At 38.5% G+C, this 16,243-nt stretch overlaps 1 protein-coding gene across 1 annotated transcript in view; it reads right to left on the bottom strand.

Annotated features, from left to right (window-relative positions):
- prkar1b (protein kinase, cAMP-dependent, regulatory, type I, beta) overlaps window positions 1-16,243 on the bottom strand; it is a 68,649-nt gene that overhangs the window by 15,281 nt on the left and 37,125 nt on the right. Inside the window, 5 exon segments of the mRNA NM_001292794.1 lie at window positions 1,607-1,728; window positions 2,738-2,798; window positions 5,107-5,265; window positions 8,418-8,464; window positions 10,100-10,161. Coding sequence (NP_001279723.1) covers window positions 1,607-1,728; window positions 2,738-2,798; window positions 5,107-5,265; window positions 8,418-8,464; window positions 10,100-10,161 — 451 coding nt within the window.

Below are 16,243 nucleotides of genomic sequence, written 5' to 3'. Positions count from 1 at the left end.
ATTATTATTAATTATTCAATGATACAAAATACAATCAGCCATTTAAAAATACTAGTCACTTTTGCCAAAATCATATTGTATAAGATCACAAGAGTGGTTCGGGTGAAGCAGGTCATTTGGATCAATTGATCTTATTCCCCAGAATCTCCACCCGTTCACTCTTCTTTCACAGCATCAAGATCACAAGATTTGTTAGAATGACGAAGGTCCTGATCATCTGATCTCATACTACCAGAACGCCCATTCTACCGTCTTCCCATTGCAAGCTGTTTTATCAAATGAGTCCAGTGTTCTAGCATCGGTCATCCTTCCTAACAAGCTGTTATAGTCGTTAATTACTGGGTAAAAAATAACTTCCCGATGCCTGTCGTGAAATTGCCCTGGGCAACTCTAAACCCGTGCCCCCTTCTTCTACTGTCTGTGCATCCTCTTTGTTCTGTGTTTTTCTAAGAACACAAGAAAATGCGCTCAGCAAAAAACCAAGGTTCACCTAGTTCGCCTTCCACCATCCTGGCAGTCGCTTAAAATATTGTGTCCCGAACTACATATTGTATTCCAAGATTTTCTATTTTCTAGCAGAAATTTATCTTTTTTTCATTTAATTTTTTTTAATACAAAGTTTTTTTAAAAAAATTCCTTTTCACATTTAAATTGTTATACATTTCCATAATGGGTTTTATATATCTCTATGTGACCTATGAGAAATCTCTTTCAAGACTGAACAGGCTGAGCTTGTCTAATCATTGCTCATAGCTCATTCCTCTAACACTGTGGATCATCCTCTTTGCTGCAGTGCATCTGGTCACCTTGTCATTGTGATCAGAACTGTTTGCAGTATCCCAGGTGCAATATGACCAGATACCAAAAAGCTGGGAGGTTTTAAACTTGTCCAGCATCCTAAGATTTGATTGTCCTAATCTTGGGGTACACAACCCTAGGTGATTTGTCAGAACTATCTAATAAACCAGGAAAGAAAAGTAAAATGCTGCATCTCTATATTTTACAAAGAATAACACCATCTGTCTGCAGTGATCAATCTTGGGTTGATAAACTGCTCCACCTCTTCTCTTGTAGTTTATACCAGTCCCAATTCCTCAATGTGCTACGCATTTTATGCCCATCATAGATCAGTGATTGAACCTGGACCCTTTCTGATTTTTGCCACACACACCATATCAATCAGTATATTAAGGCTCCCTCTTTAATCACAAGAGGTAAGACAATTAACTTTGACTTACTGAACACTCTTTTTCTAGCTTTTTCAGAAATAAGCAGAGGTCAACTGATAAGTACACCAAAGCTCACCAGACTGTCTAAATGAGCTGTGGTTACTGGCAGCTCTGGCAGAGAAGCTCACAGTATCGCTCTTTCTCGGGGACCAATTTTCTTACACCTTTCAGCAGAAACAGGATCGGAATCATAATGCAGTAGTTATTTCACCCACAAAATATACAGTCATTCACTTTACAGTATATCCTGTGAAGATGTCATAAGGCACTATATCAAATGCAAGGATTACTGTGATAAACTGTACACCTCTTTCTCAGTGTGCTTTGCTTTTGAAGTAAAGCGCACAAATGTCCGCGTTTCATACAGCTCTCAATACCTCTGTGATAATGAAGAAGTCATCGCCCGGCTCGCCCTGCACCACAATTTTCTCCCCATCTTCAAACTGGACAGGTTCCAAAGCATCAGCTACTGTCAAACGCTCCCATTTATCCAATGATTCTACCAATAACAAAAAATATAAATTATGCTCTAACTTTTTTCCAGTGATAACATTTCAACAGTCAATTCTATAGAAAATAGCCTGCTGAAGAATTTGGCCCCAACTTTAAAAAGATGTAAACTTGGCTAATAAGTTAATCCTTTACCTACATGTAATTAAAAAAATTAAGTAACTAAAAAGTACTTTGGCAGTAATAAATGAGAGTGAGTTAGCTAATATAAATTTCAAGATGCAGCTTTGTTGGTTAAATTTGTTTTACCCTTTTCTGTGTTTAAGAACTTCAGTCTGGCAGTAATGCAATACAAGAATAGATGCTGTATGGTGCATAGTGACTTTTCATCCTCAACTAGAAGTTTTGTTCTGCTAATGGTGATTGATCATTGGGGATTATGGTTTTGATGCTTTACTACTGAAGAACATCAAGAACATAGTCAAATTTCATGGTTATCTAAATAATCAAAGAAAAGCAAAATCTAAGGACAAAAAAGTTGAATGAATCTTTAATAGCTGACAAGGTTATAAAAGCCTTAAAATAAAGAAACCTGGTCCATTCAGCTCTTTGGTGTTAGTTTGTTTAGCCTGTGTAAGAGTACACAAGAGAGCACAACGGCATCCTCCGAGGATAAATTCTCACCTCCCAGACCGTGACTAAACATGTATAGTGATGTCATGCACTAATTACTGCAGTATCCTATTCTCCAGCTGCCCTTTCACATATGAAATCATTACAAGTGTATTTCTACTATTTAACAGCTTGAATCAGCTTAGAAATCTCCCAGGATAAAGCCCAGACACAGAATTCCACTGACTGTGCTTAGTATTGAAAAAGCTTCTAAACATAAGACACTTCACATTCTTTGTGTGTTCTGCTGCAGGGGCTACTTGAGGTCAGCTACAGGATAATGCTTTCTGGCCCCTGAGTAAAACGCACAGGTATGGACAAAGACTGCTCTGCAGACATACTACATGTGTGGCAATGAGCAACATTAACCAGTGGTGACAACTAACCCAAAATGGAGACTTTGCTCAGGAATTCCTCATACATCTTCCGTTTCCTCAGTGTGCTACCCTGTTCAGAAAAAAAAACACAAGTCAGTCAGTTTGATTTGTTTCAGCAGCTGCTAACTCTGATTTTCTTCTGAATAGTTGAAGGCCGATGCATAAATAGGATCTGGCATATAAGCCTTAGGGAAGAACTTTTGCAAAAAAGAGAAAGAAAACATGCCAGTGTGTATTTTCAAAAATGACAAAAGTGACAGGCTCCTATGACAGAAGTTTAGGCAGCAAAATGTTATACTAAATCAGAGGTTTGAGTATGGGTAAGTCGGTGTGAGAATCTGACTTTAATTAGCTCTATTTCAGTGTGAAAAACTAACAAATTAACAAAAGTCTCTTGAGAGGCTATGAATTTCTCCCCTTCAAGTTTATTTAGAATTCATTAACAAGGAAAAATATATTGAGTGCATTGTTTTGCAATCTGTGTAACTCAGATTATTAAGGGAGAATCAAACCCATGTGCTTTATCTTAAGAACATAAGAATTAGGAGCAGGAGTAGGCCATTCGGCCCTTCAAGCCTGCTCCGCCATTCAATAAGATCATGGCTGATCTATTCTAACTCCACCTACCCGCCTTATCCTGATATCCCTTTATCCACAAGAAATCTATCAATCTCAGTCTTGAATATGTTCAAGGATCGAGCATCTACAGCCCTTTGGGGTAGAGAATTCCATAAATTCACTACCCTCTGAGTGAAAAAGTTTTTCCTCAACTCAGTGCGAAAGGGCTTACCCCTAATTTTAAGACTGTGACCCCTGGTTATAGTTTCTCCAACCAGGGGGTAAATCACATATTTTGCACTATTTTACAGGTCAAACTGATTTACTTGCAACTGAAGTTATCCAACTTCAGGAGCTACACATTACTGAATGAGCTTTCAGTTTTTAACTGCAGAAAACAATAGTAAATCATCCTTTATCATTTTAACACTAGGCTCAAAGTGGCATCCTACAGGGTCAAAATACAGTCTGTTTAAATATTACAACACTTGACACCAATCTCATCCTTTGAACCTGAGACATCAAAATTATTCTGATTGTTAAAATTATTCTTACACACATTGAACCATAGAAACTTATGACACAAAAGGCAGCCGTTCAGCTTCCATGTCTGTGCCAATTTTCTAAAAATAGCTGTAGTTTCTTACATCGAAATAATGAATGGGTGAAGCAAATATAGTACGCATTTTTAAAGCAAATATTAATCCTCACTTTAATAACAAAGATTGCGAACATCCAAGACTCTTACAATAGAGTTATAGATTGTACAATGTACAATATCAGGCAAGGTTGTACCTTTGGACAGGAATAATAATACTTGCATTTGATATAGTGCTTTTCATGTCTTCTCGACGTCTCAAAGCGCTTCACAGAATAGACTGTAAAGTGAATTGACTGTACATTTGGGGGCAAAATGCGGCAGCCAATTGCACACAGCAGCGTCCCACAAACAATCGTGATTGAAATGACCAATTTATTAATGTTTTTTTTCTTGGAGGATTATTATCAGGCATGTAGAGTAAGGAAACTTGCCGGTGTAGAATAAGATGTAGAGTAAGGAAACTTGCCGGTATACAGTAAGGAAACCTGCCGGGAATCAAACCCAGGTCTCTGGAATCAATTTAAAAAGAGTAATTGTTTTTGAGAGTTTTGGACTACAAAATGCTTGTATACGTTATTATAATAGATATAATTTATTTATCCAATATAGTTACTTTGCCTACTTATTTGCACCACCTGCCATTTCCTATCAAAGAGAATGCAAGCAACAAAAAGGTCTCTGCCAATTGCTTTCAATAATTGCCTAGTATATGTAGGTCATAGTGACTTTCCTTTTACGCTTAACTCTCTCCCCTTGAAATTACAAGACTGTCCCATCCACATTAGGATGGTGATATCCTACTTGTAGCCAATGCAGGTTATGCAATATTTACAGCATATTAAAGCTTTGCAAAATGCTTTACAATAACTGATGTCAAGTGTTGTGACTGATTTTGTAGGCAGTATGACAGCCGTTATACAAATAAAACATTTTTGTTTTTTTCTCAATGAGCAGAAAACATGACGCAATGAACAAATTGTAATTCCTAACCATAATTTAGCTCTTGAAAGAAGTATTCCTCGGGTAAACACATAAAATATGTATGTTTAATTATGTTGATTAAGATGTTACATCATTCTGGGATGTGGGGTAACATTTTGGTCTCATTTACAAGGTGTTTTAAACTTTATTTCAGACTATATCGAATTTTTTATGTAATTCTCAATTGACCTCTGAAGCTGTAGCAAAGTGAAGAATAATGATGTAATTTAAGACAGACCATTAGAATTCGCCTGTAGCTGTCCCTGTCAATTCCCCACAGCTTGAGGTCCGTCTTGGCCTTGACAGTTGCTGCTCTTGGTGTGCCATAGATCAGAGCAAGCTCTCCAAAACTGCCCCCTTCTCCAATGTTAGTAACCCATTCTCCATTTACAAAGACCTAGAAAAAAACCACAACACAAGTCAACTTTGAGGCCTCTCTGCTTGCTCTTTTCTGCTCTTTATGTCAACTAAATCCACTTAGAGGCCTCTCTGTTTGCTCGTTCCACTCTTTGTCAACTAAAAACACATTAATATTTCCTTTTCCAATAAGCTCTACTTAGAAAAAACAATAGGCCAATGATTTTCTTTCAAAACACAGCAACAAAACGTCTATTTGTAGACAGCATTTCACGTTTTGTCACTTCAGATTGTATCTGCATTTTAAATGTCAAGTCCCCCATGCATTACTGAATCTTAGTTTAGTTTGTGTAACATTAAACACTTGCAGGTTTAAACCAACAATATTTACAGTTCTGATCTTAAAAAAAAACTGCCTTAGATGGTCTAAAACAGAATAAATTTAGGTATCCTCAAGATAGTTGGCAACATTCAATGGACCTATGAAATACAAACCTTGAAACCAGCAGTAAAGCCCTAAGTCTCAAAGAAAAGAAAACGAACACTATTCTTACAGTAGTGATAGATTTTGATATAAGTAAAATTATATTACAAGGACAACAAGTTTGAAAGAAAGATTTAAAATTTCTAAAAGTCTTTCATTAGTTTGCATAGTAAATGGATTATAGTTGTATCATTAGTGTCATGTAATAGATTTGGTTATATTTTAAGGCATAAATAACAAGATCAGCATGATTTGGTAACTGGTCCTGCCTCAATCCTATTGCAGAATTATTAGTGCTGCACACTTTGTAACAGGTGAACAGCAAAATATCCAGCACACAGATCTCCCCCACACATTGGTAACAATTCCAAGTAAATCCACAGATCAAAAATGTTTCAGTAAATGTAAAAGAGGAAATTATCATATGACTTTTGTTACTGAAACAATTTGAATAGGCAGCAGTAAAGATCATCATTGATCGTGGTTATTAATACCAGTGAGAGCATCTCCGAGAATATAGCTATCTTTTCAGAATGATGGACGCACAAGCCAGTCTTGGTACAGTACCAATACACAAAGTTTTAGGATTTAAAAGCTTGTAAAAAAATACAGCTGAAAATGTTGCTTTGCCAGGATCCAAAAATATAGAGCATACGCACAAAGAGTCTTATTTTACGCTTAGTGTCAATTCCCTTATTAACATCAAAGTTGCTTCTAGGGAAAAAGTATTTGTGCTTCAGTTCTCAATTCCTTACAAGTGAAATTATTCACTCACAACACAAGTAAAACACAGATGAGGTTTCGTTTATGTGCCAAAAGGGAATTCCAATTTAGATCTATTCCAAACAAATCTTCATACACTTTCACTTCATTTACAGGTTTGAGATCCATAAGCTAGCTCCTTCAATGTTTATTTGGCACTGAAGTCAGTTTAATGGACAGTGTTGAGTTACTGCATGACAGATGCACTGTGTTGTACAAAACTAGTGGGAATTTCAATCACACCATTTGTATGACCTTGATTCTAACCATTTTCATTCACAGGCTGTTCAAAGTGGGGATAACAGGGAGTGAATTTCTACTCTTCACAGTTTGACTAGACTTTATTTTCTACAACTTGTACATTTTAATTCAAAACTGTAAGCTCAGCACAAAACTAAATTTGCAGCAACTGTGTAAATAAGGTATTAAATCTGTTTAAACAAAAAACAGTCAAGGAAGAATTAAGCACACTACTTGCAACAGTGCAAAATCATATACACCCATAACAAAATGATTGGTTCTCTGTTGGGATGCAGTTCCTTCATTCCAAGGATGCAATGGTGAAATCACTGACGAGAAGAAGCCACATGCGTTCTGTAGTGAATTCTAGAGTAGATCTGATGACATTAATAAAGGTAGATGCTTTGTATCATGTATGGGCTAATGTTAAGCTTCCCAAACCAGGAAAAGCACAGTAACAGCGAGCATGTAGAAATGCCTAGCTAGTACAAGATTTTTGTGGGTCAGACAGTTCAAGATTGGCTCCCAGACAAGTCTCGGCTTTTTAAACTCAACGGAGCTGCTCGAGGACATAAAGCATTGCTCCTCCTCGTCAGTGATGACATCCAGGGCTTGTCTGAAAAAGGCAAGTGGATTTAGAAATTTCTGAAGAGTAATTGAGATTTATTTTATGACAAGAAATGGTCTTGAGGTATACCATAAAAATAATTTAACTTAATTTTGTGCGTTAGAGTAAAATTTTAAAAGATATCTTTTTCACTTCAATTTGAATTCTAAAAGATTTCTATGAATATTGATTTGTACTTTGCATTAAAAATGTCTTTATATATAATATACATTACAACAGAACAATTCCTGCAACAATATTGGCTACCCAATGATTCAAAATGGATAAGTATTAAATCATGGTTTAAGCAGTTATCACTTATGGAAAATTAGTTGGATTGAATTGAATTAATGGAGCATAAATGTAAGTTTCTGCTTATTTCTCATTTATCAGAATTACAGAAAACCAATAAAAAGTTATCTTCAAAACAAAATTTATTTCCACATTTTAAGTTAATACCAAATCAGTCATCACAAATAATATATTTATGTTTTCATACTTAATCCTTTTGAGAATATCTTTTTTATACAAACACTATTGAAATTCACAATGAAAATGTTAAAGCGACATGTTTTAATATAATGTACTGCAATAAGTCATACTTAAGATTTGCTTCACCGCCTTTTATTGAAGTATAAATTAAAATGGATAAGCATACCATCCCCTTCTTATTCTAGCTGACCTCATTTCAGATAATTAAATAAGCAAATAAAGCACCTGGAACAAATGCCCTCAGGGGCCACATTATGGCTTCAACAGAAACTGATGTGAGCTGGAGTGAGTGATTAGAAGTTAAATTGTTTCCTTGCAATGAATCACAGGACCATCAATTAATTATCAAAACCCAACAGGTGTGGCTTGTGTAGTGGTGGTCAGCTCTGTGGCGGTCTATATTGCCCATAGGCACTTGCCAATGTGATTCGGGAGATTAAAAAGGAGCCACAAAAGGGTCACATTATACTCTCTAAACTGAGGGAACTCAAGGGAGAGCTATACCTGTGCATATTTTTCATTTAATTTAAAATACTTCACAAAAGCAGGATAATTTTAAAACTTAGAAAACCATTGACCTATACCTTTCAGTATTAAGAAAACTTACATCAACTTCTCCCTGGTCGATTACATAGAAGTTGTCACCCTCGTCACCTGAAAACATAAAAATGCAACACAACACATTGATTTTAAATAAATTAAGGTAATCAAGTTTAAGCCACAACTTCTCTTCACAATATATGCCCTTTAGGGGGTTTTAGTTATTTCAAAAGAATACATGTATTAACAAGCAAAAATTTTCTCAACAAACACTAAAGATATCTTAAGACCTCCTCTCTATCTGAGGGGAAAAAATCCCCTTTTCTCAAGTTTCGGAGATAAATTATTTTCATGACATGAAAACCAAAGAGTTCTGAGAAGGCTTAGCAAGTCCCTACTCAAGTTCACAGTCTCTACAAGCTTTCAAAGGTAGATCTCTGTAGCTGTCAGATTTACTAAGACTTTAGTTGTCCAGTCTGATCCACCCTCCACTCAACCTCTTTAATAGTCACTCTTCAAGTACTTTGTTCAATGACTGATTCACAAGGCCACTTTTCCTTTTCAGCTACACTCAGACTAAAAGCTCATGACATCTGTTTAACCTCAAATCCCAAAGCTTCTAAATGAGCCCAGATTTCTAGCACTTTACATGCAACACTTTGTATTTAAAGTCCTCACACTTAAAGGTTGACAAAAATGTTGAGAGTTTGACAAGAAAAACACATTTTGCTTTTTAATCAAACAATGGTGATCTAGATTTAGAACTTGTCAAAATGTGGTTACGTGAAACTAGCAATAGTATTTATTGCATATCACTCTTTCCCTGGTGATTATAATGATTTTTTCAATGACGATTTCTGGTATTATTCAGTTTTTAGAATTTTACTTTTGTCTATTACCGTATTTGGCTGCACATCCATGAGCTGTGCATATACAATATAAAAGACAGGGAAGTGTGATTTTCCAAATGTATTTTCAATGTTCTGTTAGCAACGGATATTTGAAGAACCATGTGGTAGCTGGATATATAAAATGTGATATATCATTTGCAACTTTGAAGTAACTTCTGCTCATTTAAATTTACTGCCAATTTAATCCATTATGTAGAACAGCAATGCTGGTCCAGAGGATGAAAGCAGAGGTAAGCTTTAAAAATGAATGAAGCATTGCAAGAAAATGACTAGGGATGAAGAAATATGTAAGATATTACAGTATTCTATTCTATTAGATTTGTAATATTTGCATTATTAAGGCTCACAAGTGGCTTCTTGAATTATAACTCAGGGTTTACTCTCATATGATCTGACACTAAACATTACATAAATTATTTCAGATCCAATCATTGACGTGTGCCAAGTCTGATTTCCAAGTGTTTGGGTGGCAAAGAAGGGAAGGCCTTTGTGTCCCGAGGCTTCAGTGGGAGGGGAAAAAATGAGCTGGAGTTTCTTCCCTTGATCATGATCAATGCTGGAAAAAGTGAATGTGGGTGGACTCTGAATCACGAAGAGTCTGTCTGGCTCAGCTCCTCCACATCTGAACAATCCATTGACTCTGCTCAAATGTAAAGAATGCCCTTCTGGCTGAAAGATCCAAAAGCTGCCAGCACCCATGGAACCAGGAAGAATCTCCACCATCAGTGGCAAAAAAGGAAACTTAAGAGAAAAAAAGTGTTCTTACTTTGAAAACACTGCAATATTTATTTTTTTATTTTAAAAATCTAGAAATGTATAAGGTTTAATAGAACATTACCTTGCTGAATCACAGTTTCTTCTGCAATATGGGTTACTGAAAACATGGCATCAAAGATATCACTGTAAGAAAGAGGAAAATTATGGATATGAGCTTTGTACAGTACAAATGTTTTCACAATAATGCTTTTAATATTAAACTCACAACATAAAAGTGTTTTGATACATTTCTGAAGTATGTGTTCCATTGGAGAGGTCACAACTTTATATCTTCTCAAAGCCCAGCTGATAAATATAGCACGGGATGTAAAATATCTGATTTCGTAATTATCACTGTTGCTAATTATCTCAGAAAACATTCTGCTCCTGGTGTAGTTCCAGTCTACTTTAAAAATCGAGTTAAAACAATATTCTGCAAAGTTGCTCTGAAATATCGCGAGGTTCAAAAGGCACCACAGGCCAGCTTTGAGCTCAACAATTTTCAAAGTTAGACGGGAGGAGTGGATGTATGCGTATAACCCAGTTACTGACTAGGGCATTGCCAGGAGCAGAATGTTCAATGATATGATAGTTAACACAACTGATGATAATTATGGCACTGATGAATGTCACATTTATACCTCCTATGTCTTGTTATATAAGTAAGTGGAGGACAGCAAAATGTACATAAGCTTTCAAAACGGTTAATTTTGGCTCATTGACTTATTCTTTCAAAGAAGCGTGTAAAGGCTGCCAGGCCAAAGGCAAACTAACATGAAAGGGTGCATGTAAACACTAGTAAACAGCACTATGATTAACAACAACAACATGTTATGATTAACAAGGTTCAGCAGATTTCCATTTATTTACTCGTTTGGTGCTGCACCATCAGAAACCTAAGGTAAAGCACTCAAATTTTCTTATGAAGGAAGCATTCAAAGAGAGACAGGTTCAGACTTGCAGAAACATTATCCAAATGCAGCAGGATAAATCTGTGGTGAACCCTCCAGATACTGTCAGTTTACCAATCAACATCAGCCAACTGCATTATAGTTTTGCAGTACACAGGAAGTATAGCTGCTAGATAATAAATGTTCTTGTGACATAAATGTGTCAATACAGAATTACTGTGAACAGTTTTTTTTTCTTTGCTGCATTAATTGCAGAAGATAAATTAAAGCCAGAACAATTCAAAATGATGTAGGCTCTTCTTCATTCAGCAATTTGAGCACTTTCACATGCCACTCAAGACTAACATCAGTAGGTACATTTTGCTCTGGTATATACTGGGAGTGGGGGGGGGGAGAGGAGTAGGGCTTTCCTTCTTCCTCCCTCCCCCATATAAACCAGAGGAAGGATGTGTATGTGGAGGAGTCTTCAAGTCAAAAAATGAGGACAACCATACCATTTTCTTCTTCATTTTACAGCCAATTGAGCAGGACAACATTGCTGAAGGCTCTAGCTATAAGGACAGTTTTGCCAAATGCAGTGTTGTTGACATACATTTGGGTATAACAACAACTTACCCTTATATAGTGCCCTCCACACAGGGTAGCGTCTCAGAGTGATTAATGTATGCTAACAGCACTGCACACTTACCCATTTAAGGCTAAATAGTCATCTTAGTTTTCTCCCATGGAGACTGTACTAAATCACCACTGTATACAACTTTACATAGTTTTCAGTAATACTGGTGCAAAGTTCATTGGATAGTATCCGAATGTCAAGAATGAAGCAGTATGAATGGAAGCCCACAGGAAATAAATAATAGGTTGGTGGAATACTGGTTATACAATTTTGTTTCCATTAGCACTGTATGATCAGCTATGAGTATATTCAGCACTTACAAAACAAGATTTAGAATTTTATATAACTTTGCCTTTCAAGGTTCAGGCTGTCAAGAGAAGTTGGACATATATTTGGATCAAGAATCTAATTTTGAATCTGGAACAACGGATCCTTCCAGTGGGAGAGTTGGATTGGCCTGCCACCCATTAGTTCTTGGTGAAACATCTCTGGGGTTAGTGGTGAGTTATCAAGTTCACTTATACTCCTCGAGATCGTTTTTTTAAATTGACTTGTCTCATTCTCAAAAATGTGAATCAATCTCCCATGTCTGAGCAATGTAATACACATTATTAAACTGTAAAGAGATTTATGATTGTTGAGTATATGGTCACAGGAGTCTGCTGGAGTTTTCTGCTCAAATCTTATTTTAGAGTTAACTTATAACAGGTTTCTTTTATCCGCTATACATTTTGAGGAAACCCCAGTGAACATGGAAACGTGCTCAAAAATTTATTTACATTTTCGCACCATAAAAGTAAAACATACGCCCTTACAAGAAAAATAAAGCTTCACGCAAGAGCATTACGCAATGAATAAAAAATTGGCAATTCCACCTTTATGCCACAACTCTTCCAAGTTAGAGATCTGTTACGTTTTGCCCCAGGCAATGCAGTAAGGAATCTCAACAAACTCAATTCATCTCTATGAATCAAAGCTTGACAAGACTAATCTACTTTCCAACATGACTTGGTATCACACAAACAGACAGCAGTACTTGCTTGATCAGGTCCTGAATGCATGCTTCCATAACTTAAGCATACTGTGATATGTCTAAAGCTGCTTCACCCAACTTGACAAAACGGTGACCCAGATGCTTCCAATCTAAATAGTGAAAGATAATGAAATGCAATGCCACGTCCAGGTGCTCCTTTTCCATAAAAAAACCTCAAAATAATGGAGCAGCAGGCGTTGATTTAAATGAGCAAAAGCCAAACACAATAAGGGTGTAAACCTGGTCATACATGTATTAAGCATTTGGTTCAGAGGGGGAAAGAGGTGCATAATTATAAAATATATAATAGTATATTAAAATAATATAAAACATGTTTGGGAATATGGCAGGGCAGCTGAGACCAGTTGCATGCACAATGTGTGTCATGTGGGAACTCCAGGATGCTTTCTGTGTTCTGGATAGACATGTGTGTAGGAAGTGCCTCCGGTTCCTCGAGCTTGAGCTCAGGGGATACATACGGGAGGCTGAAGAGTTCACGGATCTAACGTTTCAGGAGGTGGTCCCCCCACAGCCACAGAGGGTTCAGAAGGAGAGTGAGTGGCTGAGAGTGTGGCACTCACAAACCTGTTCTCTGTACTGAATACCTGTGAGGGTGATGACAACAACAACAACAAAATTACATTTATATAGCGTCTTTCACGTCGGGAGGATGTGAAAGTTTTGGACCCAAGCTGGGGGTCGGGGTGGGGGAGGGTGGAGGTCAGGAGGGGAAGCAGGGAGATCGAAAGCACGGTCGAAGAGGAGGATCTTGAGGTGGGTCTTGAAGGTGGCGAGGGAGGGGGTGAGATGGAGGGACTGTGGGATGGAGTTCCAGAGGGTGGGTGCAGAGTGGCGGAAGGTCCTCCCGCCGATAGTGGGGCGAGCGAGGCCGGGGACGTGAAGCAGGCCGGAGTGAACAGGGAGTGAACAGGGTGGTAGGGGGTTAGGAGGTCAGTGAGGTAGGGGTGAGCAAGACCTTGGAGAGCTTTGAAGGTGAGGACCAGGATCTTGAACTGTATCCTCTGTGTGATGGAAGCTAGAGGAGTTGGGCAAGGATTGTGTCATAGGGTCACGGAGCCTAGTGCGGGAAAGGACACGGGCTGCAGAGTTCTGATGATCTGCAGTCTGTGGAGGGAGGAGTTGGGGAGGCCGACAAGCAGTGAGTTTGCATTGTCGAGCCTCGATGTAATGAAGGTGTGTATGAGGGTTTCAGTGACCTGCGGTGTGAGACAGTGTCGGGGCCAGGCGACGTTGCGGAGGTGGGGGAAGGCAGAGTGGGTCATGGCTCAGATGTGGGCTAGAAAGGATAGTTGAGGGTCAAAAAAGATCCCAAGGTTCCGGACTGGTTTAGCAAAGTGGAGTGTGCCACCATGGATGATGATGCTGTCAGCGCCTGAGGTAAGGAGGCGCTGACGGGAACTAATCACGAGAGCCTCGGTCTTGTTGACGTTCAACTGAATAAAGTTAGCTCTCATCCAGGACTTGATGTCTGACAGACATTCTGTCAACTCAGCAGTGGTCCTGGAGCCAAGGGTGGAGGCAGAGAGGTAGAGTTGGGTTAGGGAAGAGTGTCAATGCAATTGTCACTGGGGACACAATGGTGAAAGGAGTAGACAAGCATTTCTGGAACCAAAGACAGAAATGCTGAGCAGACTCAATTTGTCTTGGAGTGCATGTGTGTAAATGCAAATAAGTGAGTGTGACAAATAAGATTGGTGAGCTGCAGGCTGGAGTTGCCACATAGTGTTATGATGTAGTGGCAATAACGGAGACCTGGCTCAAACAAGGGAAGGAATGGGAGCTGAATATTCCTGACTACAATGTATTCGGGAGGGATAGGGAAGGAAAAGAAGGAGGCGGGGTGGTGGCAATATTGATTATTGACGGATTATTGATTAAGGTCCTGGAAAGGGACGATGTGCAAGGGTCCAAAACCAGAATCTACTTGGTCAGAGTTAAGGAGCAGAAAAGCTGTTAGGTGTATACTATAGATCACCAAGGAGGGGGAAGGATTCCTGAAAATGTGGCAGGATAACTTTCTGGATCAGTATGTTTCCAGCCCAACGAGGAAGGAAGCAGTGCTGGATCTAGTTCTGGGGCAAGTGGAGCAGGTTTCAGTAGGAGAGCATCTGGACAACAGTGATCACAATATCATTAAGTTTAGCGTACTTATGGAAAGGGACAAGGAGCAATCAAAGATGAAGATACTCAACTGGAAGAGGGCTAATTTCAATGAGTTAAAAAGGGACCTAGCAAAGGTGGACTGGAAAGAAAGATTGGTAGGAAAAACAGCTATCGAGAAATGGGAAGCCTTCAAGGAGGAGATAGTTCGGGGACAGAACAAATATATTCCCACAGAGGGAAAAGGTAGGGCAGCCAAACCTCCCTGAATAAAGGAACTGGGATTAAAATAAAACAGAAAAAGGAGGCTTATGATAAATGTCAGTCCAAAATACAGAAGATAACCAAATAAAATACAGAAAGTACGGAGGAGAGCTGAAAAAGAAAATAAGAATTGCAAAGAGATGTATGACAAAAGATCAGCTGGTCACATAAAAGGGAACCCTACTGTATTTTATAAGCATATAAAGAATAAAAAGTTAGTCAAAGGTAGGGTGGGTCCAATTAGAGACCAAAGAGAAAATCGTCTTGTGGAGGAGGAGAGGATGGCTGACGTACTGAATGAGTATTTGCATCTATCTTCACAAAAGAAGAGGATGCAGCCAATGCCACAGTATCGGAGGAGAGGGTAAAGAAATTGGATAAGAATAAACCAAGAGGAGGTACTAAAAAGGTTATCGGTGCTCAAGGTGGATAAGTCATCCGGTCCAGACGGGATACATCCTAGTTACTGAGGGAAGTAAAGGTGGAAATAACAGAAGCTCTGGCCACAATCTTGCAATCCTCCTTGGACTCCGAGGTGATGCCAGAGGACTGGAGGGTTGCAAATGTTCCACCCCTGTACAAAAAGGGGCAGAAGGATAAACCTGGGAACTGCAGGTCAGTCAGCCTAACATTTTAGAGACTATAATCATAATAATAATAATCCTTGCATTTGATATAGCGCTTTTCACGTCGGGAGGACGTCCCAAAGCGCTTCACAGAATATACTGTAAAGTGAATTGACTGTATATTTGTGGGCGAACGCGGCAGCCAATTGCGCACAGCAATGTCCCACAAACAGTTGTAGATTGAAAATGACCAATTTATTATTGTTTTTGGTTTTGGAGGATTATTATTAGGCTCTGTGTGGAGTAAGGAAACTTGCCCAAGGTTTCGCCCTCTGCCTGGAATTGAACTCGGGTCTCTCGCTTGCAAAGCGAGTGCTCTAACCACTGAGCTACAGGACTCCACAAATCCGGACTATAATTCGGGACAAAATAAATTTTCACTTAGAAAAATATGCATTAATAACAAACCTGATAAGAGTTTTTTTGATGAAGTAACGGAGAGGGTGGATGAAGGTAGTGCAGTTGATGTAGTTTATATGGATTTTCAAAAGGTGTTTAATAAAGTGCCACATAATAGACTTGTAAGCAAAATAAAAGTCCACAGTATTAAAGGGACAGTGGCAGGCAGCATGGATACAGAACGGGCTGGGAGACCAAATGGTTATTTTTCTGACTGGAGGGATGTGTGCAGTGGTATCCCTCAGGGTTCGGTATT

Source organism: Callorhinchus milii, unplaced genomic scaffold (assembly GCF_018977255.1).
Source record: "Callorhinchus milii isolate IMCB2004 unplaced genomic scaffold, IMCB_Cmil_1.0 Scaffold16, whole genome shotgun sequence".
In the NCBI taxonomy this organism is placed as follows: Eukaryota; Metazoa; Chordata; class Chondrichthyes; order Chimaeriformes; family Callorhinchidae; genus Callorhinchus; species Callorhinchus milii.
Note: the sequence above shows the minus strand (reverse complement) of the source record. Positions and strands in the feature narration are given on the sequence as shown.